Consider the following 21,922-nt stretch of genomic DNA (forward strand, 5'->3'; position numbering starts at 1 on the left):
GTTCATGTATTCTTTCTGATCCACAGCCAACATGTACTTGTACACCAGGTACACACATACCGGAGGGAGCAGCAGTAAACTCGACCTTTGTCCCGAGTCACTGATTATCTAAAGAGCAAGTGAACGCGACACCACAGGAGACGAAGGTACTGAGGCATTGTGGGTAAAAGTACTGCGCCAGTAGTACTTCCTCTGGTTCTACGCACCGTCAATACTACAGAAGACATCTTACTCTAAATACTTTATACGCGGGTAGTTCAGTCCAGTGGTTCCAAACATCGGGGTCGGGCCCTCAAAGGGGTCGCCATAAAAACCTGAAGGGTCGGGAGACAAGAAGAAGAAGAGAAGGACAGAAAGAAACTACTACTACTGAATAAATAAAACAACAGCTTTGTGATCAACACCCTCTGATTGATTGATTGATTGATTAATTGATTGATCCACGAGCTGTGCCCGCTGCCTCAGGTTGACCTCTGACCTCAGGTTCACACACACACACACACACACAAGATGAAGGACTCTCTGCGTTTTTATTGGTTCACACACTGATTACATCTGGTCACATGATTAATATTGATAAGACTTGGAATCCGTCGTCATCGCTGTCAATCAATAAATAACTTGATAGACGGTGAAGCAGAGCCGCTCCAGCTGGACAGATGTAAACAGAGAATAAGTCCACAGGCTCTGTGGACTAAAGTAATCCCATTAAAGCTGTGACAGGGATAAACTGGGCAGGTAGGGGGGGGGGTCACTGTTACTAATGGCAACCAAACACATATCAATAACATCCTGGTGACTTCTGATCAGGTTTGTTTTAAAGTGCAAAGAGATAAAGTGTCTGTTTTTATTTTTGATTAAATCACATGTTCAGCTGCATATCAGCAGGTGCTGAAACGTCATAAATAAACTAGATTTCCTTTAAAGCTTTATTGATTTTCGTCTCGTGTTTTCTAGAATCCTCTTTGTTCTCTTGTCAAGTGCAAAGCAAAAGAAATCAGCGTTTAAAAAAGTCGAGAATAATGTAAACGTGCGATCTGATTTACGACATTTTTCTTCATTCTGATGTAGTTTTTCGGTCTTTGATACACAGAAGAGCTTTGTCTATATATTTAACAGCTGATCTTCCCTCTAAAAGTTAAATCCTGTCTCCATCCTCGCCGGGATCCTCATATCTCATCATGTCAACACAAACAAACAGTTTATGCACTTAAAGCGCAGGAAACGAGGCGATCGGTTCTACCGGAGCTCCAAAGAGAACGAAAGGAACAAAAATGCACCAAAACACCCAAATCAGCAACGTCATGCAGTCAAACATCATCTAAAGCAAACCCGTCACCACGGCGACACAAACAGCGTGACACGGAGGATCACATGCTGGGGGGGGCGGGGGGGGAGAAGAGGGGCAGACCTAACGGGACGGGTGTCTCTGCAGAGGGAAACATCCACTGGAGCCAAAGACGATGCTCATGAAAACATTAAAATGTGTGACGAACAGCTCCGACAGACAGAAGAGCAGGACAGGTCCAGGTCCAGGTCCAGGTCCAGGTCCAGGTCCTGGTCCAGGTCCAGGTCCAGGTCCAGGTGAGTTGGGAGGCTCACAGAGAGAGAGTGTGGGGGGTTGATGATGAGGGTTGGCGTCTGTCTTTAGGGGGACAGAAGAGAGACGAGGGCAAAGACATCAGATGCTTTCTTCTTCTTTAGGCTGCCATCCCTCTCCTCCTTCTGCTCCTCCTCCTGCTCCTCCTCTGCTCCTCCTGCTCCTCCTCTCCTCCTCCTGCTCCTCCTCTCCTCCTGCTGCTCCTCCTGTCCTGCTCCTGCTGCTTCTCCTGTCCTGCTCCTCCTCCTCCTCCTCCTGCTCCTCCTCATCCTGCTCCTCCTGCTCCTCCCCAGGCTCTGGTACCTGCAGAGATGTTAGACACTCAGTTGAGTTTAAACATGTGAGGACTGACTCAGCATTTTCGGCACCACAAGGAAGATCTAAGAAGATCTTCATCATGTGATGAAGCTCCCAAACTCCACCCTTTCAAAATAAAACTACTGAGTTGGGTCCAGGCAACAAAGCCAGCAGGTCCAGGAAATGACCTGACGTTGTGTTTGAGCCGTTTCCTTCTTGCTAAGCTAAGCTAAGCTAAGCTAAGCTAAGGCCTCCCTACCTCCTCACTGCAGCGGGGCGGCGGGGGCCCCCGAGCAGTGGAAGTGGACGTTCTGCCACCGGCTCTCCCGGCGGTGCCACACCCGCGTCTCCTCGGACTGGCTGGAGCGGGGCCGCCCCGCCCCGTCCACGAACTGCGTCAGGCGGATGTAGGCGATGCAGGCGGCCTCGTCCCCGATCATGTGCACGTGGGGGTTGAGGATGGTGGTGTGGACGGGTTTGCTGTTCTTGGCGAGCACTGAGAGAGAGAGGGGGAGGGGGAGGGGGGGGTTAGACCTCATCCACGGGTCGGAGTCCCAGAGAACGTGTGAGGCGGTGCCGGCGGCTCACGGTTGTCGAAGTAGAAGCGGTGGAAGTCCATCCCCTCCACCAGGTTGCCGAGCCCCTCGGGCTCGAAGGAGGTCAGACCGGGGTCGCAGATCTTCCTGAGGAGAACGATCACGTTTAGACAAACGGATTCTGAGACTTCACACAGTCAAGAGTTGGGCGGGACTCACGCGTAAGCCTCAAAGTCCCCGTTGTTCACGGCCTCGATGAGCTGCTCCGTGATCTTTATGATCTCCTGCTTACGGGCTGCAGGAGAAGCAGAAGAAGGAGCAGCGTGAGAGGAGGTGGAGGTGGTGGAGCGCTCTCCTGAGCCGCACCCCCCCGCAGACTGACCTGAGAGCTGGTCGGTACTCATCTTAGGTTCCCCTCTACATGACCTCTGACCTGCGTGTCCACCTGCGCTCTCCTCAGAGGGGAAGAGGCGTCTCTGCCTGCCGCCTCCGTCCGGCCTCCATCACGCCGCGGGGCTGACGGAGCTCATCGCGCTATTCTGGGCTCGTTAGAGGAGATTTGCTGTGTCCTCCTCCCCTCCTCCCCCCCAGCGAGAGGAAGGCTTATCTCTCTCTCCCTCCCTCCCTCCCTCTCCCTTCCTCCCTCCCTCCATCTTCCCCTCTCCTTCTCCCTCCCTCCCTCTCCCTCTCCCCCCCTCCCTCTCTCCATCTCCCTCCCCCCCTCTCCCCCCCTCCCTCTCTCTCCCTCTCTCTCATCAATAAAAAAAGCCCAAACAACGGCTGCATTTTAAGTAAAAGAAGCAACATTTAAGTATGAAAATATAAAAACATAGAAGTCCTCAATGGGCGACTTCACCAAACAAAAGTAAATGTATTATATATCTATAATATATATCATTATAAACTGATATTATCGGGGGATAATTCTGTCATCATTTTTGATTTGCTGAGATTAAATGTGAGTGAGTGTGTTACTGAGTGTGTGTGTAAGTGTGGTACTGTGTGTGTGTTACTGAGTGTGTGTGTGTGTTACTGAGTGTGTGTGTGTGTTACTGAGTGTGTGTGTAAGTGTGTTACTGAGTGTGTGTGTGTGTTACTGAGTGTGTGTGTGTGTGTGTGTGTGTGTGTGTCTCACCCTTCACGTCTTCATCCTCGATCGTGTTGCTGCTGTCAGATGATTCCTGCACAAACAGAAACATTAAATCACCCAAAGAATGAAATGATGCTTTCACCAGCGAACGCGCACACGGGCGCATGCACACACACACACACACACACACACACACACACACACACACACACACACGCAGCCGGTGAGGCTCCTCCTCCTTCTGACCAGCAGGAGGCGGCTGAGGAGCTGTCATGCACTAAGACGCACAGGCAGGCAGGGAGGAGGAGGTACCTTGGTCCCATCCATGGGGTTATGGATGACTGTGGTCTGAGGCTCCTGGAGGGACAATCAGAGAGGAAGCAGTGGAGAGCGAGTGTGTGATGAGGATCAATCAGGATTAGGGGGGGGGGGGTCATGACTGACCTCACATCCTTTATAGAAATCAAATCAATAAGAATCATGTATTTCAACTTCAGCTGTTATGTTGATGTGAACGTGTGAAATCTGCTGTAAAAATGAAAAATAAAAGCCTCTTTCCTGTTCCTCACAGTCCCTTCAAAGTAAAGTACTTGTTATGAATGCACGTTACAGATGAGAGATATGAAACTCTTCATCCCCCCCAGTGTTTCAGTGCATCAGGCGTACCAGAGCGGGGGGGCCGTGGCCTTTGGGGCCTTTGGGGCTGGTGACTATGCTGCTTCTCGAGCTGTTTGTCTGCGGCTGTGCAGGAAAAGGTGTTAGAAAGACACATTCCTCACTACGTTAATCAGACAATCCATCACTTCCCTCTGCAGCGAAACCCAAATGAGACCCTCGACAGATACACCCCCCCCCCACCCCGGAACCTGGGGGCCCTTTGGCCAGACGGTGAATCTAAACCAACAGCAGATGTGCAACTCTGCAACATCTGCCAGATGGAAAACCAACATCCGATTGGTCAAATGGAGGCATCAGCATCTCTTAAAGCCCCCGACTCCCCCGACCCCCCCGGCCCCCACCGGCTTATGAAACAGAGAGAGAGACTCCTCACACAGCCAACGACATGCAGAGTGCACGGACACACACACACACACACACACACACAGCAGCTGATGATCCCGTCTGAACAGATGTGTAGAGATGAAAAGTGTTTCATGAGCACGAGACGTCTCACACAGACTCGCGCTCTGTTTCGTTGCACTTTATTGTTATTATTGTTAACGGCCTTCAGTGCATTAAACCCACAATCAACTATTTACTGCCAAATATTTTTTTTACAGTTTTTTAATATTATTTTTAAATATTATTTTGCACAGATAAGAACTTTATTTACAAGATGGTTGAACGTTTTATTTTTATTTTATTTATTTTTTTAAAAGGTCTGTAAACTTGAAGGTTTTTGCAATTGTTTCATTCCATTATTGTAATAACAGAAAGGGTTTGAGACCAGCAGAGGGTTGCCTACATTCACATTCACACTTTACACACACTGCCCCCTGGTGGTCAGGAGACAGAACGCAGCTTTAACTCATAAAGCTTTGACTTTTCATTTAGTTGAGAAGTTAATGATTTTTTGATATTTAAATCCAGCCTTTATTTGAACAGCGTTCATCTCTGAGAGAAAACGCAGGAATACTGAAATAGCTCCGTGGTTGTGTGACACCGTGATTATGTAATGATGGATTAATCATCTGGTGAGAAATAATCTGAGATTAGCATCGGGCCAAGCGAGGAGAGATGTGCAGAGGAGGAAAGGGAGAAGAGAGGAAGAGGAGAGGAAGAGGAGAGGAAGCCATCGACTGCTTGACTTGCATAAGCACCTTTAAAAGTTACAACAATGAGATACATTAGATATTTAGCACACAAGTTATCACTTAATCCAAGTTTCTCCTGCACATTAAGTTCTTCTTGCAGGAAGAAGACAATTATGTGCACAATCTCCTGCATGACAACTTATTGTTAAGTTAAGTGGACTTTTAATGTTCATAAAAAAGATCTTTAGTGGACGAGGTGATGTATGTCTTTAGTGGACGAGGAGATGTCTTTAGTGGACAAGGTGATGTATGTCTTTAGTGGACGAGGAGATGTCTTTAGTGGACGAGGTGATGTATGTCTTTAGTGGACAAGGTGATGTATGTCTTTAGTGGACGAGGAGATGTCTTTAGTGGACAAGGTGATGTATGTCTTTAGTGGACGAGGTGATGTATGTCTTTAGTGGACAAGGTGATGTATGTCTTTAGTGGACGAGGTGATGTATGTCTTTAGTGGACAAGGTGATGTCTTTAGTGGACGAGGTGATGTCTTTAGTGGACGAGGTGATGTCTTTAGTGGACAAGGTGATGTATGTCTTTAGTGGACGAGGTGATGTATGTCTTTAGTGGACAAGGTGATGTCTTTAGTGGACGAGGTGATGTCTTTAGTGGACGAGGTGATGTATGTCTTTAGTGGACGAGGTGATGTATGTCTTTAGTGGACGAGGTGATGTCTTTAGTGGACGAGGTGATGTATGTCTTTAGTGGACGAGGTGATGTATGTCTTTAGTGGACGAGGTGATGTCTTTAGTGGACGAGGTGATGTATGTCTTTAGTGGACGAGGAGATGTCTTTAGTGGACGAGGTGATGTCTTTAGTGGACGAGGTGATGTCTTTAGTGAACGAGGAGATGTCTTTAGTGGACGAGGTGATGTATGTCTTTAGTGGACGAGGAGATGTCTTTAGTGGACGAGGTGATGTATGTCTTTAGTGGACAAGGTGATGTATGTCTTTAGTGGACGAGGAGATGTCTTTAGTGGACAAGGTGATGTATGTCTTTAGTGGACGAGGTGATGTATGTCTTTAGTGGACAAGGTGATGTATGTCTTTAGTGGACGAGGTGATGTATGTCTTTAGTGGACAAGGTGATGTCTTTAGTGGACGAGGTGATGTCTTTAGTGGACGAGGTGATGTCTTTAGTGGACGAGGTGATGTCTTTAGTGAACGAGGAGATGTCTTTAGTGGACAAGGTGATGTATGTCTTTAGTGGACGAGGTGATGTCTTTAGTGGACGAGGAGATGTCTTTAGTGGACAAGGTGATGTATGTCTTTAGTGGACGAGGAGATGTCTTTAGTGGACGAGGTGATGTATGTCTTTAGTGGACAAGGTGATGTATGTCTTTAGTGGACGAGGAGATGTCTTTAGTGGACAAGGTGATGTATGTCTTTAGTGGACGAGGTGATGTATGTCTTTAGTGGACAAGGTGATGTATGTCTTTAGTGGACGAGGTGATGTATGTCTTTAGTGGACAAGGTGATGTCTTTAGTGGACGAGGTGATGTCTTTAGTGGACGAGGTGATGTCTTTAGTGGACAAGGTGATGTATGTCTTTAGTGGACGAGGTGATGTATGTCTTTAGTGGACAAGGTGATGTCTTTAGTGGACGAGGTGATGTCTTTAGTGGACGAGGTGATGTATGTCTTTAGTGGACGAGGTGATGTATGTCTTTAGTGGACGAGGTGATGTCTTTAGTGGACGAGGTGATGTATGTCTTTAGTGGACGAGGTGATGTATGTCTTTAGTGGACGAGGTGATGTCTTTAGTGGACGAGGTGATGTATGTCTTTAGTGGACGAGGAGATGTCTTTAGTGGACGAGGTGATGTCTTTAGTGGACGAGGTGATGTCTTTAGTGAACGAGGAGATGTCTTTAGTGGACGAGGTGATGTATGTCTTTAGTGGACGAGGTGATGTATGTCTTTAGTGGACAAGGTGATGTATGTCTTTAGTGGACGAGGAGATGTCTTTAGTGGACAAGGTGATGTATGTCTTTAGTGGACGAGGTGATGTATGTCTTTAGTGGACAAGGTGATGTATGTCTTTAGTGGACGAGGTGATGTATGTCTTTAGTGGACAAGGTGATGTATGTCTTTAGTGGACAAGGTGATGTCTTTAGTGGACGAGGTGATGTCTTTAGTGGACGAGGTGATGTATGTCTTTAGTGGACGAGGTGATGTCTTTAGTGAACGAGGTGATGTCTTTAGTGGACGAGGTGATGTATGTCTTTAGTGGACAAGGTGATGTATGTCTTTATTGGACGAGGTGATGTATGGCTTTAGTGGACAAGGTGATGTCTTTAGTGGACGAGGTGATGTCTTTAGTGGACAAGGTGATGTATGTCTTTAGTGGACGAGGTGATGTATGTCTTTAGTGGACAAGGTGATGTATGTCTTTAGTGGACGAGGTGATGTATGTCTTTAGTGGACGAGGTGATGTCTTTAGTGGACGAGGTGATGTATGTCTTTAGTGGACGAGGTGATGTATGTCTTTAGTGGACGAGGTGATGTCTTTAGTGGACGAGGTGATGTATGTCTTTAGTGGACGAGGAGATGTCTTTAGTGGACGAGGTGATGTCTTTAGTGGACGAGGTGATGTCTTTATGAAATAACAAAACTCAGCAGCACAACGAGGTCGTAGGAGGCTCCAGACACACAAACACACACGATGGGGGAGGAGTTTAGGGAGGAGCTACGATAGCGGCGGGAAGAAGCGGCGGGAAGACCGGGACTCTAGTGAGCTCTTCAAAATAAAAGTCCACAATGTCTTGTTGCATCCGTTTGACCAACGAGAAAACGTTGATTTGATTATTACAGACGCTGATATTCTCCGTTATGACAACACACATGGATACTCGTATTGACTTATTTGGGATGAGGACAGAGGAGAAAGCAGGGAGGACAGAGGACAGAGGACCTGCTCACCTTGGCGTCGGCCTTCTTGTTGAGGAGACTCTTGGCTGCTGCAGAGAAGCAGAAGGACACGCCCTCAGAGGGGTGCGTACACATCCTGACCTCCCTGTGGACGCCCCTCAAAGTGGACATGCAAACCGCCGCATGTCCTCCACTTCTCCTCCCTCCAGGGAAAGAGACAACGCCGGACTGAGTCCGCCCCCCCCCCCCCTCGTAAAGAAGAGAAAACCCTCCCTCCGTTCTGACGAAAGACGTTTAAAACCCCCACAGATAAAAGGAATGCGCCTCCGACTGGCCCCTCCCCCCCCGAAGCGTTAGATAAGCACGGCATCATGAGGGGGGGGGCGACTAATTCTCCATATAATCCAAATACACTCACAGACAGATGCCTCATAAAGATGGAGGGGGGGGGATTATGAGTGAAAGCATGCTGGGAAGTGGAGTGTGTGTGTGTGTGTGTGTGTGTGTGTGTGTGTGTGTGTGTGTGTGTGTGTGTGTGTGTGTGTGTGTGTGTGTGAGATAATGGGTTGGTTCCATACAGACGGATGATGATGATGATGATGATGATGATGAAGAAGATACATGTTCCGTGTGGTATTAACACTATTGGGGGGGGGGGGGGGGGGGGGCGCTCACCTTGGCAGACCATCGAGGAGCATCACCAGGAGGGGGGGAGGGGTGGGGGGGGGGAAGATTAGAAGAATAGAACAGAAATGTTGAAAATAAGCTTTGACTCTCAGTGTTGATGAAGAAATGAATCTAATGTTTGAGCCGTTGAATGAAATCAGAACGTTAAACTTTTCAGAACTAGAACCTAAAGGAATAAACAACCACAAAAAGGTTCATTATCTTGGGAATAAACTTGAAATGTCAAACTATCTGCGTCAGCGCTAATACTGAATTTTTCGACCTTTTGACCTGAACTGTTACCCCCCCCCCCTCTCAGGTGGGGTTACCTTGCTCCACGATGCCGGCGGGGCTCCCCGGCACCGAGCTGACGGAGGCCGGCGCTGTGGTCTGCCGTCCCACTGAAACACACGGAGAGGCGGTGAGGAGGCTAGGCGTGGGCGTGGCTATGTACGGGTGGAGGCGTGGCTACACACAGGTGGTGCAGGTTTTTTAAAGGGTAAAGCAGCACATGAAGTATTGATGCGATTGTCACATGGTTCCCACCCAGGAAGTAGATATAAAACATGTATGAATGAAAGGGACTATTTCACCGCAGAGGGATCCTCATTTGCCAATAGTGAGTATTTGTGCTGTGTGTGTGTGTGTGTGTGCGTGTGTGTGTGTGTGTGTGTGTGTGTGTGTGTGTGTGTGTGTGTGTGTGTGTGTGTGTGTGTGTGCGTGTGCGACGGCAGCAGACAGATGTGGTCTCACCAGAGAAGTTCCTGGAGACGAGCATTGTGGTCAAAATGGCGCCCTGAAGAGACGGAATACAAACCAGCATCTTTAATGCCCAGGAATCAAAACCTCGACGGTCTCAGTTTAAGTGATAAAAGCTGCAGAGACGAGACGTTGGAATATTCCTGCGTTAACTAAGTAAAATCATTAAATATGATATTGTGTGTCTTTAGAACCCGGGCGGATGAAATCCAGCGTGCTGGGTTCCCCTCCGCCCGGCGGCCTTCCTGTGTGGAGTCTGCGTGTTCTCCCCGTGTTCTCTGTCCTCCCACAGCGCAGAGACGTGCTCTGGGCATCGGGTTGATATGTAGCGGCCGCTAGGTGTGTGGATGTGAGTGTGAATGGTTGTGTGTCTCTGTGTAGCCCTGTGATGGTGACCCGTCCAAAGTGTCTCTCGCCCCCGAAGTTGGCCGGATAGATTTTGCGCGACCGTTAGTTTCCATTTCAGCTTTTAGCTCGGTGGCGAGAACCGGAAACAACACACATGATCGTTTTCGGGCAATGAGAGCAGGTACTTTATCAGGCTTTATCCTCAATAATGTAACAGTTCACTGCACATCTGGCCTCAAAACACTCAGCCTCTCGTACCTTGTTATATATATCTATATATGTACATATGTATATATGTATATATATATATATATATATATATATGTACATATCTATATATGTACATATCTATATATGTATATATCTATATATGTATATATGTATATATCTATATATGTATATATCTATATATGTACATATCTATATATCTATATATGTATATATCTATATATCTATATATGTATATATCTATATATGTATATATGTACATATCTATATAAGTATATATGTATCTATGTATATATGTATATATCTATATATGTACATATCTATATATCTATATATGTATATATCTATATATCTATATATGTATATATCTATATATGTATATATGTACATATCTATATAAGTATATATGTATCTATGTATATATATGTATATATCTATATATGTACATATCTATATATGTATATATAGATATGTACATATCTATATATGTACATATCTATATATGTATATATGTATATATCTATATATCTATATATCTATATATGTACATATCTATATATCTATATATGTATATATCTATATATCTATATATGTATATATCTATATATGTAAATATGTATATATGTACATATCTATATAAGTATATATGTATCTATGTATATATATGTATATATCTATATATGTACATATCTATATATGTACATATCTATATAAGTATATATGTATATATCTATATATGTTTGTGTTCTCTTTGTGCGTCACACCTTTAGTTTCCTCCTGGCGTTGAACTTCTTCAGACACTCGACCGTCTCCTGTCGGTGCATCATGGAGGCCACGGTGGAGCGTTGCTGGGGAGGAACATTTATACCTTTATAAGGAAAATGTGTGTAGTGTGCACAGTGTGTGTAGTGTGTGTAGTGTGTAGTGTGTAGTGTGTCTATGTGTACTTACGCACACCCACGGGTGCTTCAGAGCTTCCTGCGCCGTGATTCTCTTCGCCGGGTTGATGGTCAACATCTGGTTGATGAGGTTTTTGGCCTCCGGGGTCACGGTGTCCCACTCTGGGGAGGGGAACTAGACACACACACGTATGTGTAGATCTACACGCGTGTGCCCACGAGCACGCTGCTGTGTGCAGACTCACGTCGTACGCGCCGGCTTTGATCTGCTGGTACAGCTTGTGCTGGTCCTCGTCCCAGAAGGGAGGATATCCAACCAGGAGGATGTAGAGGATCACACCTGCACAGCCAGGAGGAGGAAACACAGCCTGAGGGGAGGAGCAGCAGGAGAGCAGGAGGAGAGCAGGAGGAGAGCAGCAGAGCAGGAGGAGAACAGGAGAGCAGGAGGAGAACAAGAGAAGAGCAGCAGGAGGAGAACAAGAGAAGAGCAGGAGGAGAGCAGGAGGATAACAGGAGGAGAGCAGGAGGAGAGCAGGAGGAGAGCAGGAGGATAACAGGAGGAGAGCAGGAGGAGAGCAGGAGAACAGGAGGAGAGCAGGAGGAGAGCAGGAGGAGAGCAGGAGAACAGGAGGAGAGCAGGAGGAGAACAAGAGAAGAGAAGGAGGAGAGCAGGAGGAGAACAAGAGAAGAGCAGCAGGAGAACAAGAGGAGAACAGGAGGAGAGCAGGAGGAGAACAAGAGAAGAGCAGGAGGAGAACAAGAGAAGAGCAGGAGGAGAACAAGAGGAGAGCAGGAGGAGGGACAGAAAGGTGCAGCTCACCACATGCCCAGATGTCCACAGGTTTTCCGTACGCCTCCTTCCTCAACACCTCCGGGGACAAGTAGCCCGGAGTCCCTGCAAAGCCTGCACACACACACACGCACACAGAGACACACACACACACACACACACACACACACACACACACACGCACAGACACACACACACATACACATACAGACAGACACACGTGTATGTGAAGGAGGGTATAATGGTTTGTGTGTGTGTGTGTGTGTGTGTGTGTGTGTGTGTGTGTGTGACCTACCAAACCAGGCCTGCTGGTCTCCCTGGACCTCGATGGCGAGGCCGAAGTCGGCCAGCTTCACCGCGGCGTTCTTACACTTGCTCGCCAGCAGCAGGTTCTCCGGCTGCGACGACAAACGCACAACGCGCCGTCACAACTCCTGCTGCTCATCTTCGCCGCGCCTTTGTGTGTCTTTGTGCGTGTTTTTGCATCTCCAGCTAGATCTTCAATCTATTTGAGGTCATTTCGCTCCGTGACACAGAGAGGTCGAGTAGGCGTGACCTTCTGACTCCTCCCACTTCTCTCGTTATATTCACACAGCGGAGGACCTCCCCCTCCCTCCCCCCCCCTCCCCCCCCCCCCCCCCTCCCCCCCCCCCCCGTCGCCCTCTGCTGGCTGACAGAGGAACAGGAGATCAGGAGCATCTTCATGTCTGTGAGCTCCAGTTTGGAGGATCAGTGAATAAATGAGGAAACGTTTCATTTCTACTGGTTATTACACATGAACTAAAGAGACGTGCACACGCACACGGACATGCAGGTTTAAATACTGCACTTACCAGCCTTCAGAATGCAACCCTCCACACACACGCACACACACGCACACACTCACACGCACACGCACACACACACACACTCACCTTGAGGTCTCGGTGTACGACCCCCATCTGATGGCAGTGCAGCACGGCCTCCAGGATCTGCTGGATGCAATGACTGCACGCAAACAGCAGGGGGATGGGGGGGGGGGGGGGGGAGGAGGGGGGCAGGTTAGTCCGATGCACATTCGCCCCCCTCCCCTCGACTGTCACACCCATGCATGAGTGTAAATGCAAAAGGCACAACAACCTGTCTGCTATCGGGGGACTAACCCGCACCTTATTACCCCCCCTGGTAATTTACCCGGGAGGGGGCGACTGCTTTTAACGAACAGCATCCAAAGCAGATGCTGCTTAGTGAACCCCCCCCCCCCCCTCCTTCCTCTCCCTCCCCCTCCTCTCCTCCCCCTCCTCTCCTCCCCCCCCCCTCCTCCCCCTCCACTCTCCCTCAGGAAATATCACTTCTCAAACCGTCTAAAAATGAGCAGCAAAGAAACAAAGAGACAGACAGACAGCAGCCACAGGCAGATTCATAGATCTATAGATATAGATCTATATTATTAATCGTCTTGTTCTGTCCACACAGCTCGGCAGGCTTGTCCTCGTGGACATGCGGGTGCAGGCCGATGCGACACAGCGAGGGACACACACACCTTGAGGTCCCTGTGCACTATGTCATGTTGGTGGGTGTGAGACACACAGTCTACAATCTGATGGATACAGTGACTGTGGAGACAAAACGACAGGGGGGGGGCAGATAGAGGAGGACAGGTGGGGGGGGGGGGGGGGGCAGATAGAGGAGGACAGGGGGGGGGGGGGGGGCAGATAGAGGAGGACATAAAGGAGACGAGCAACACAGCGATACAGGAGCTTCTGACAAGAACGTGTCCTCACGTGACCCTCTGGGTTTCAATCACAAACCCATCGGTGTCGTCATGGTGACCTCTTCCACAAACACACAATCACACAGACACACAATCACACAGACACACAATCACACAGACACACAATCACACAAACAGACGTCATTGATGGTGCGAAGAAACGGAGGAGAATGAATTGGATTTTTGTGTCCGTCAGATGGAGAAGCTTTTATAACGAGGAGCAGAAACTCTCCTGCTGCTGGAGGACCGACAGGTGGAGGGGAAGGAGGAGAAGAAGAAGAAGGATGAGAGAAGGAGAGGAAGAAGAAGAAGAAGAAGAAGAAGAAGGAGATGAAGGAGGAGGAGGAGAAGAGGAAGGAGAAGAAGGAGATGAAGGAGAAGATGAAGGAGGAGAAGGAGGAGGAGAGGAAGGAGAAGACGGAGAAGGAGCAGAAGGAGAAGAAGGAGAGGATGAAGGAGGAGAAGGAGAAGATGAAGAAGAAGAAGGAGAAGGAGGAAAAGGTGAAGATGAAGAAGGAGAAGAGGAAGGAGGAGATGAAGGAGAAGGAGACGGAGAAGATGAAGGAGGAGAAGGAGGAGAAGAGGAAGGAGAAGAAGGGAGAAGGAGAAGATGAAGGAGAGAAGGAGAAGAGGAAGGAGAAGAAGGAGAAGGAGCAGAAGGAGAAGAAGGAGAGGATGAAGGAGGAGAAGGAGAAGATGAAGAAGGAGAAGAGGAAGGAGGAGATGAAGGAGAAGGAGACGGAGAAGATGAAGGAGGAGAAGGAGGAGAAGAGGAAGGAGAAGAAGGGAGAAGGAGAAGATGAAGGAGAGAAGGAGAAGGAGAAGAGGAAGGAGAAGAAGGAGAGGATGAAGGAGGAGAAGGAGAAGATGAAGGAGGAGAAGGAGAAGATGAAGGAGAAGAAGGAGAAGGAGGAGAAGGTGAAGATGAAGAAGGTGAAGATGAAGAAGGAGGAGAGGATGAAGGAGGAGAAGAGGAAGGAGAAGGAGAAGGAGGAGAAGGAGAAGGAGGAGAGGATGAAGGAGGAGAAGAGGAAGGAGAAGGAGAAGGAGGAGAAGGAGAAGGAGGAGAGGATGAAGGAGGAGAAGAGGAAGGAGAAGGAGAAGGAGGAGAAGGAGAAGGAGGAGAGGATGAAGGAGGAGAAGAGGAAGGAGAAGGAGAAGAAGAAGGAAGAGAGGATGGAGAAGGAGAAGGAGGAGAAGGAGGAGAAGGAGAAGGAGGAGAGGATGAAGGAGGAGAAGGAGAAGGAGGAGAAGGAGAAGGAGGAGAGGATGAAGGAGGAGAAGGAGGAGAAGGAGAAGGAGGAGAGGATGAAGGAGGAGAACTGCTGGTGTTTACCTGGCGTCTGCTTCGCTGTAGTACTCTCTGGCCACGATGTCCTCAAACAGCTCTCCTCCCGTCACCCTGGGACATGCAAAGGTGGAGGTTGAAGAAACACCATTTGTGTATATAAGCGCACACGTGTGTGTGTGTGTGTGTGTGTGTGTGTGTGTGTGTGTGTGTGTGTGTGTGTGTGTGTGTGTGTCCTGTGAGGGGGATGTCCTCATTAGGGGGAAACCCCGGCTGCAGGATTCTCTCTGGCTCGGTTGCCATGGAGACTGGCTCCAGTGCGGAGGAGTGTTGGAGAGAGTGTTTGCTTGAGTGGAAGCCACAAGGATGGAGGGTGGAGGGTGGGGGATGGAGGGTGGAGGGTGGAGGATGGAGGGTGGAGGGTGGGGGGGGGGGGTTATGTAACGGAGGGGGGGGGCCTAGGAAGCAAGGAGGGGAGGAGGAGGAATGCAGATAAGGAGAAGGAGGCGTTGAGGAAACGGGGCGACTCACAGGTCAAAGAGGAGGTAGTGGAATCCCTCCTCTGAGATGCTGTCATGGAGACGAACTGCATGGAAGGAGACAGAACATTGAAATATTCTTCATCCTCCTCGATGTGACGAGACGCTGTGATTCATTCTGACGATGCGAGTTCGTCTTGTTTCGTGAAGGATTGTAAAACCCCCGACGCAGGGTCCTCGACGGGGGCTTTGCTGCAGATTGTTTCTCATCAGTTTCTCTTTGATTCGAACCAAATAAAAGAGATTATTGTCGTAACGACAAACAGTTACACTCACATCGACCTGCATTGTGATCCTTCTTATCCTCTTCTACTCGTTACTTTAAATGTTTTATGTCGCCTGTGGTTCTTTCATGTTTTATTCAAGGTTGTTTTAAATATAAATTTGACCAACAAACAGCAGACGTTTGGCATCTAAAAGGAATATACGGTTATCCAGACGATCAATACGTATTTCACATCAACTAATCAATGATGTGTAATACGTATTATTACAAGCAGATTGTTTTCAGGTCACAGGTTCCTCAATAAACAGGGAATCATGTAAAGACGCTTGCAGTAAAATGTAAATTTACACACGATGAATAAAGAGTCTCACCGATGTTGGAGTGCTTCAACAATCTGCAGATCCTGGCTTCTCTCTCCAGCTTCTGATGGTCTGCAAGATTCAAAGCAACCAGATCACATGACGCACAACTCTGCACACAGACACACATCAGGCGTGGGGAGGAGACAAGGGGAGTGTTTGAGGGCAAAACAGCGTGAACCGAGGAGACACAGCAGGAGAGAAGTAGGAGAAACGGGAGCAGAGGAGGCAAGGAAGCGAGGAAGCGTCAAACACTCGCTAAAAAATGCTAACGTGAGCCCTCAGAACACGAAAATCCCCCACGATGCATCTGTGCTCCCTCACGTCCTCCCACAGGCGTTGTCTCACCGCGGGCCGACAGCTTCTTGGTGTTGATGATTTTGGCGGCGTACTCTTGGCCCGTGCAGAGTTTGACACAGCGGCGCACCACTGAAAAGGCTCCCCTGGGAAACGAAGACAGGGGGACGCGAAGGGGACGGGGAGGGGACAGAAAGGGGAGACGGGTCAGCGCCTGTGAAAAGCCGAGTCAGCAGACGCAGACCTGATGTGCACGAGTCGGGGGGGTTGGGGGGCCTTGTTTAGGATTAGCATTAAAATAGCGTAACTTCACAGTACTCATTTCCTCATAGACGTCTATGGGAGCAGAGGAGTCGCCCCCTGCTGGTCACTACAGAGAAGTAGAGTCATTTCCTCATAGACGTCTATGGGAGCAGAGGAGTCGCCCCCTGCTGGTCACTACAGAGAAGTAGAGTCATTTCCTCATAGACGTCTATGGGAGCAGAGGAGTCGCCCCCTGCTGGTCACTACAGAGAAGTAGAGTCATTTCCTCATAGACGTCTATGGGAGCAGAGGAGTCGCCCCCTGCTGGTCACTACAGAGAAGTAGAGTCATTTCCTCATAGACGTCTATGGGAGCAGAGGAGTCGCCCCCTGCTGGTCACTACAGAGAAGTAGAGTCATTTCCTCATAGACGTCTATGGGAGCAGAGGAGTCGCCCCCTGCTGGTCACTACAGAGAAGTAGAGTCATTTCCTCATATACGTCTATGGGAGCAGAGGAGTCGCCCCCTGCTGGTCACTACAGAGAAGTAGAGTCATTTCCTCATAGACGTCTATGGGAGCAGAGGAGTCGCCCCCTGCTGGTCACTACAGAGAAGTAGAGTCATTTCCTCATAGACGTCTATGGGAGCAGAGGAGTCGCCCCCTGCTGGTCACTACAGAGGAGTAGAGTCATTTCCTCATAGACGTCTATGGGAGCAGAGGAGTCGCCCCCTGCTGGTCACTACAGAGAAGTAGAGTCATTTCCTCATAGACGTCTATGGGAGCAGAGGAGTCGCCCCCTGCTGGTCACTACAGAGAAGTAGAGTCATTTCCTCATAGACGTCTATGGGAGCAGAGGAGTCGCCCCCTGCTGGTCACCACACAGAATGCAGCTTTGGGACACTTTCAGACTCTGGATGAATCATCGTGATGCTTCATTGTTATTTGAGTTCTTAGGTCATTAAAACCAAAGTGTCCCGACTGAGACGTGAGGACTTTGGACCCATTTTATCTTTGTTGTTTCCTGATAAAGTAGGATTTGCATTTGTTACTGGTATGTGCCGGATGTTCCTGACTCCCACCTGTACTCTGTCATGGAGTGTCGCGCTTACTCACCTTCATGATGTGAAGGCATGAAGTGCTGGTGAGAGGGGGGTGGGGGGGGTCTGAGTGTGTTTCGTTGCGTAACAAAGCAGAGGTGTGTTAAATTTAGCTCTGAGAAATGACAGAGGTGGTTGTTTCTGTTTGTCTCTGTTGGTTTTGTGGAGCAAACGTGGCCCCTGAAATAAGAAAAAGTCCAAAATATATTTCATGTACTTCATGTAATTCATGTACTTCATGTATTTCATGTACTTCATGTACAACGTGTTAAAGCTGCATTCTGTGCAGTGACCAGCAGGGGGCGACTCCTCTGCTCGCATAGACGTCTATGAGGAAATGACTCTACTTCTCTCTGAGTTTATGGTCTCAGTCTCTAGTTTCAAGTCTTCTTCAACACAGCATGATGTTCATTTAGTAGATTAGAGTCAAACAGACCATAAAGCAGGGGACGCTTTGGGGGCGTGGCTACACGCTGATTGACAGGTCTCTCCCATAGCCTTGTCTGGTGGTTTATGAAAGTTTACTGTAACATTGTGGAGAAAATCAAATTTTGAACCGGATGTTTCAAACCACGTCACTGTGGCCACGCCCACTTTTATTCTCTCTCCACCTCAACTATCGGCCTCTCTGAACGCTGAACAAGAGTCTTTTTACAGCTCAGTAGAATTATAAGAACTACAACATATTATTGAGCATAAAACATTGAATAAACCATCGAAAAAAACAGCCGCTGACCAATTTTCTGTTGATGGGTTAAACAGCAGGACGGCGTTGCCTCAAGTAGCATCTCTAATGTCTTTATCACATCCCACACACACACACACACACACACACACACACACACACACACACACACACACTCACGCTCACGCTCACACACACACACACTCACGCACACACTCACGCACACACTCACACACACACACACACACACTCACTCACGCACACACTCACGCACACACTCACACTCACACTCTTTGAGACATCCTGTCCCCATGCAGTCCACTCTGCATCATTCTCTCTCTGTCTGTCTGCACTTCTGATAAATCTGCTTCTTTCCTTCTTTAAACACAACAGCCTCCTCATACCCCCCCCCCCCCCCCCCCCCCCCCCCCCTTCCAACCCCCCCTCCCCCCCCCTTCCAACCCCCCCTCTCCGCCCCCCCCCCTGTGGTTTGAAGCTGATGATGAGCTTAATGCCGACACATCTCTTCCACATAACAGGCAGATTTGTCTGTAATTAGCCTTTGGGGCAGAGAGGGTGTGTGTGTGTCTGTCCATGGTGTGTGTGTGTGTGTGTGTGTGTGTGAGTGTGTGAGTGTGTGTGTGTGTGTGTGTGTGTTTTTAGGGGGGGGGGGGGGGGGATCTTCATCCCAAAACCAGACTGCATTTAATGGTGTAAAGAGAAATAAGTGAATAAGTAGTGCGCGCGGATCCATCAGGCGCGCGTTCTGTTTTCCGCCGCATCTGTGCAGATGTTCCCCCCCCCCCCCGCGCCCCCCCGCGCATGCAGGAGCCTCAAAATAAAACAGCCACTCACTTGCCGAGCTCCTCGTACAGCTGGAACTCGTCCGTGAAACGCGTGCACGTCGTCGCTGCCATGATGCCTCCGCGTCTCGTCGGGACGCTGCGGGGATCCGAGTCCGGGATGCGCGGCGCGTCGCTGCGGACCGGGAGGGAACTCCGGCTGTCAAGTAGTCTCCGCCCACCTCAGACGCCCCCCCCCAACACACACACACACACACACACACACACACACACACACACACACACACACGAGGGGAACACACGGGCGATTTAAAGAGACACGTGGTGCATTTAAATTAGACACTGACGGATTGACCTGTTGGGGGGCCGGGCCCCCCCCCCCGCACCCCCTACTTCAAAACACTGTTCTAATCGAGTCCGGACGGACAAAGGACATCGCGGATCAAACAAGTTATAATCAAATGTATTTAATAACAGAAGATGTCCGCTGAGGAGCCGCTGGTCTCTGCAGTCAACAGGCCCCAGGACCTGAAGGGCCCGTTGACCCCCAGAGGGCCTCTCTGCTCCACCAGCGGGCTGAGTGTGAGTTAGTGACCACGCCCCTGGGAGTGGTCTGCTGATGGGTTCAGTAGAATAGTTTAACACTTAAATAAGATAATTGACCGTCATAAAAGGTAATAAAATGAAGTGACGAAAGGAAGCGGATTATGAGAAGTAGACGTAGAAGTAAAAGGAGACTACAGGGAGGAGACTACGAGAAGGAGACTACAGGGAGGAGACTACGAGAAGGAGATTACAGGGAGGAGACTACAGGGAGGAGACTACGAGAAGGAGACTACAGGGAGGAGACTACGAGAAGCAGACTAGGGAGGAGACTACAGGGAGGAGACTACGAGAAGGAGACTACAGGGAGGAGACTACGAGAAGGAGATTACAGGGAGGAGACTACAGGGAGGAGACTACGAGAAGGAGACTACAGGGAGGAGACTACGAGAAGCAGACTACGAGAAGGAGACTAGGGAGGAGACTACAGGGAGGAGACTACGAGAAGGAGACTACAGGGAGGAGACTACAGGGAGGAGACTACGAGAAGGAGACTACAGGGAGGAGACTACGAGAAGCAGACTACGAGAAGGAGACTACAGGGAGGAGACTACGAGAAGGAGACTACAGGGAGGAGACTACGAGAAGGAGATTACAGGGAGGAGACTACAGGGAGGAGACTACGAGAAGCAGACTACGAGAAGGAGACTAGGGAGGAGACTACAGGGAGGAGACTACGAGAAGGAGACTACAGGGAGGAGACTACGAGAAGGAGATTACAGGGAGGAGACTACAGGGAGGAGACTACGAGAAGGAGACTACGAGAAGGAGACTAGGGAGGAGACTACAGGGAGGAGACTACGAGAAGGAGATTACAGGGAGGAGACTACAGGGAGGAGACTACGAGAAGGAGACTACAGGGAGGAGACTACGAGAAGCAGACTACGAGAAGGAGACTAGGGAGGAGACTACAGGGAGGAGACTACGAGAAGGAGACTACAGGGAGGAGACTACGAGAAGGAGATTACAGGGAGGAGACTACAGGGAGGAGACTACGAGAAGCAGACTACGAGAAGGAGACTAGGGAGGAGACTACAGGGAGGAGACTACGAGAAGGAGACTACAGGGAGGAGACTACGAGAAGGAGATTACAGGGAGGAGACTACAGGGAGGAGACTACGAGAAGGAGACTACAGGGAGGAGACTACGAGAAGCAGACTACGAGAAGGAGACTAGGGAGGAGACTACAGGGAGGAGACTACGAGAAGGAGACTACAGGGAGGAGACTACGAGAAGCAGACTACGAGAAGGAGACTAGGGAGGAGACTACAGGGAGGAGACTACAAGAAGGAGACTACAAGAAGGAGACTACAGGGAGGAGACTACGAGAAGGAGACTACAGGGAGGAGACTACAGGAAGAAAACTACGAGGAGACTACAGGGAGGAGATTACAGGGAGGAGACTACAGGGAGAAGACTACGAGAAGGAGACTAGGGAGGAGACTACGAGAAGGAGACTAGGGAGGAGACTACAGGGAGGAGACTAGAAGGAGACTACAAGAAGGAGACTACAGGGAGGAGACTACGAGAAGGAGACTACAGGGAGGAGACTACAGGGAGGAGACTACGAGGAGGAGACTACAGGGAGGAGACTACGAGAAGCAGACTACGAGAAGGAGACTAGGGAGGAGACTACAGGGAGGAGACTACAAGAAGGAGACTACAAGAAGGAGACTACGGGGAGGAGACTACGAGAAGGAGACTACGAGAAGGAGACTACAGGAAGAAAACTACGAGGAGACTACAGGGAGGAGACTACGAGAAGGAGACTACAGGGAGGAGACTACAGGAAGAAAACTACGAGGAGACTACAGGGAGGAGATTACAGGGAGGAGACTCCCTCCCTCCTCCCTGTAGAGACTACAGGAAGAAAACTACGAGGAGACTACAGGGAGGAGATTACAGGGAGGAGACTACAGGGAGAAGACTACTAGAAGGAGACTACAGGGAGGAGACTACAGGAAGAAAACTACGAGGAGACTACAGGGAGGAGATTACAGGGAGGAGACTACAGGGAGAAGACTACGAGAAGGAGACTAGGGAGGAGACTACGAGAAGGAGACTAGGGAGGAGACTACAGGGAGGAGACTAGAAGGAGACTACAGGGAGGAGACTACAAGAAGGAGACTACAGGGAG

General features: G+C 49.2%; 1 protein-coding gene across 6 annotated transcripts; it reads right to left on the minus strand.

The window, feature by feature from the left end:
* Positions 1–512: 512 nt before the first annotated feature.
* On the minus strand, positions 513–19,405 carry camk2b2 (calcium/calmodulin-dependent protein kinase (CaM kinase) II beta 2). Of its 6 annotated transcripts, none has more exons than XM_078088690.1 (21): positions 19,235–19,405; positions 16,406–16,500; positions 16,070–16,129; positions 15,465–15,519; positions 14,982–15,047; positions 12,807–12,879; positions 12,188–12,290; positions 11,923–12,006; positions 11,348–11,442; positions 11,155–11,277; positions 10,968–11,051; positions 9,622–9,664; positions 9,198–9,269; positions 8,254–8,288; positions 4,190–4,264; positions 3,836–3,880; positions 3,569–3,614; positions 2,653–2,728; positions 2,486–2,580; positions 2,157–2,393; positions 513–1,903 (listed from the first exon to the last, which is right to left on the minus strand). In XM_078088690.1, exons 1-20 carry the CDS (start codon positions 19,294–19,296, stop codon positions 2,161–2,163), a joined length of 1,620 nt encoding a protein of 539 aa, XP_077944816.1. In that variant the 5' UTR covers positions 19,297–19,405; the 3' UTR covers positions 513–1,903; positions 2,157–2,160. The 6 variants fall into 6 exon arrangements, with proteins under 6 accessions (XP_077944816.1, XP_077944815.1, XP_077944818.1 ...); XM_078088689.1 differs by having other exon boundaries at positions 8,254–8,291; positions 19,235–19,401; XM_078088692.1 differs by lacking the exon at positions 4,190–4,264 and having other exon boundaries at positions 19,235–19,401.
* Positions 19,406–21,922: the final 2,517 nt, after the last annotated feature.

The sequence above is a fragment of the Gasterosteus aculeatus genome, chromosome 14 (assembly GCF_964276395.1).
Source record: "Gasterosteus aculeatus chromosome 14, fGasAcu3.hap1.1, whole genome shotgun sequence".
Taxonomy (NCBI): Eukaryota; Metazoa; Chordata; class Actinopteri; order Perciformes; family Gasterosteidae; genus Gasterosteus; species Gasterosteus aculeatus.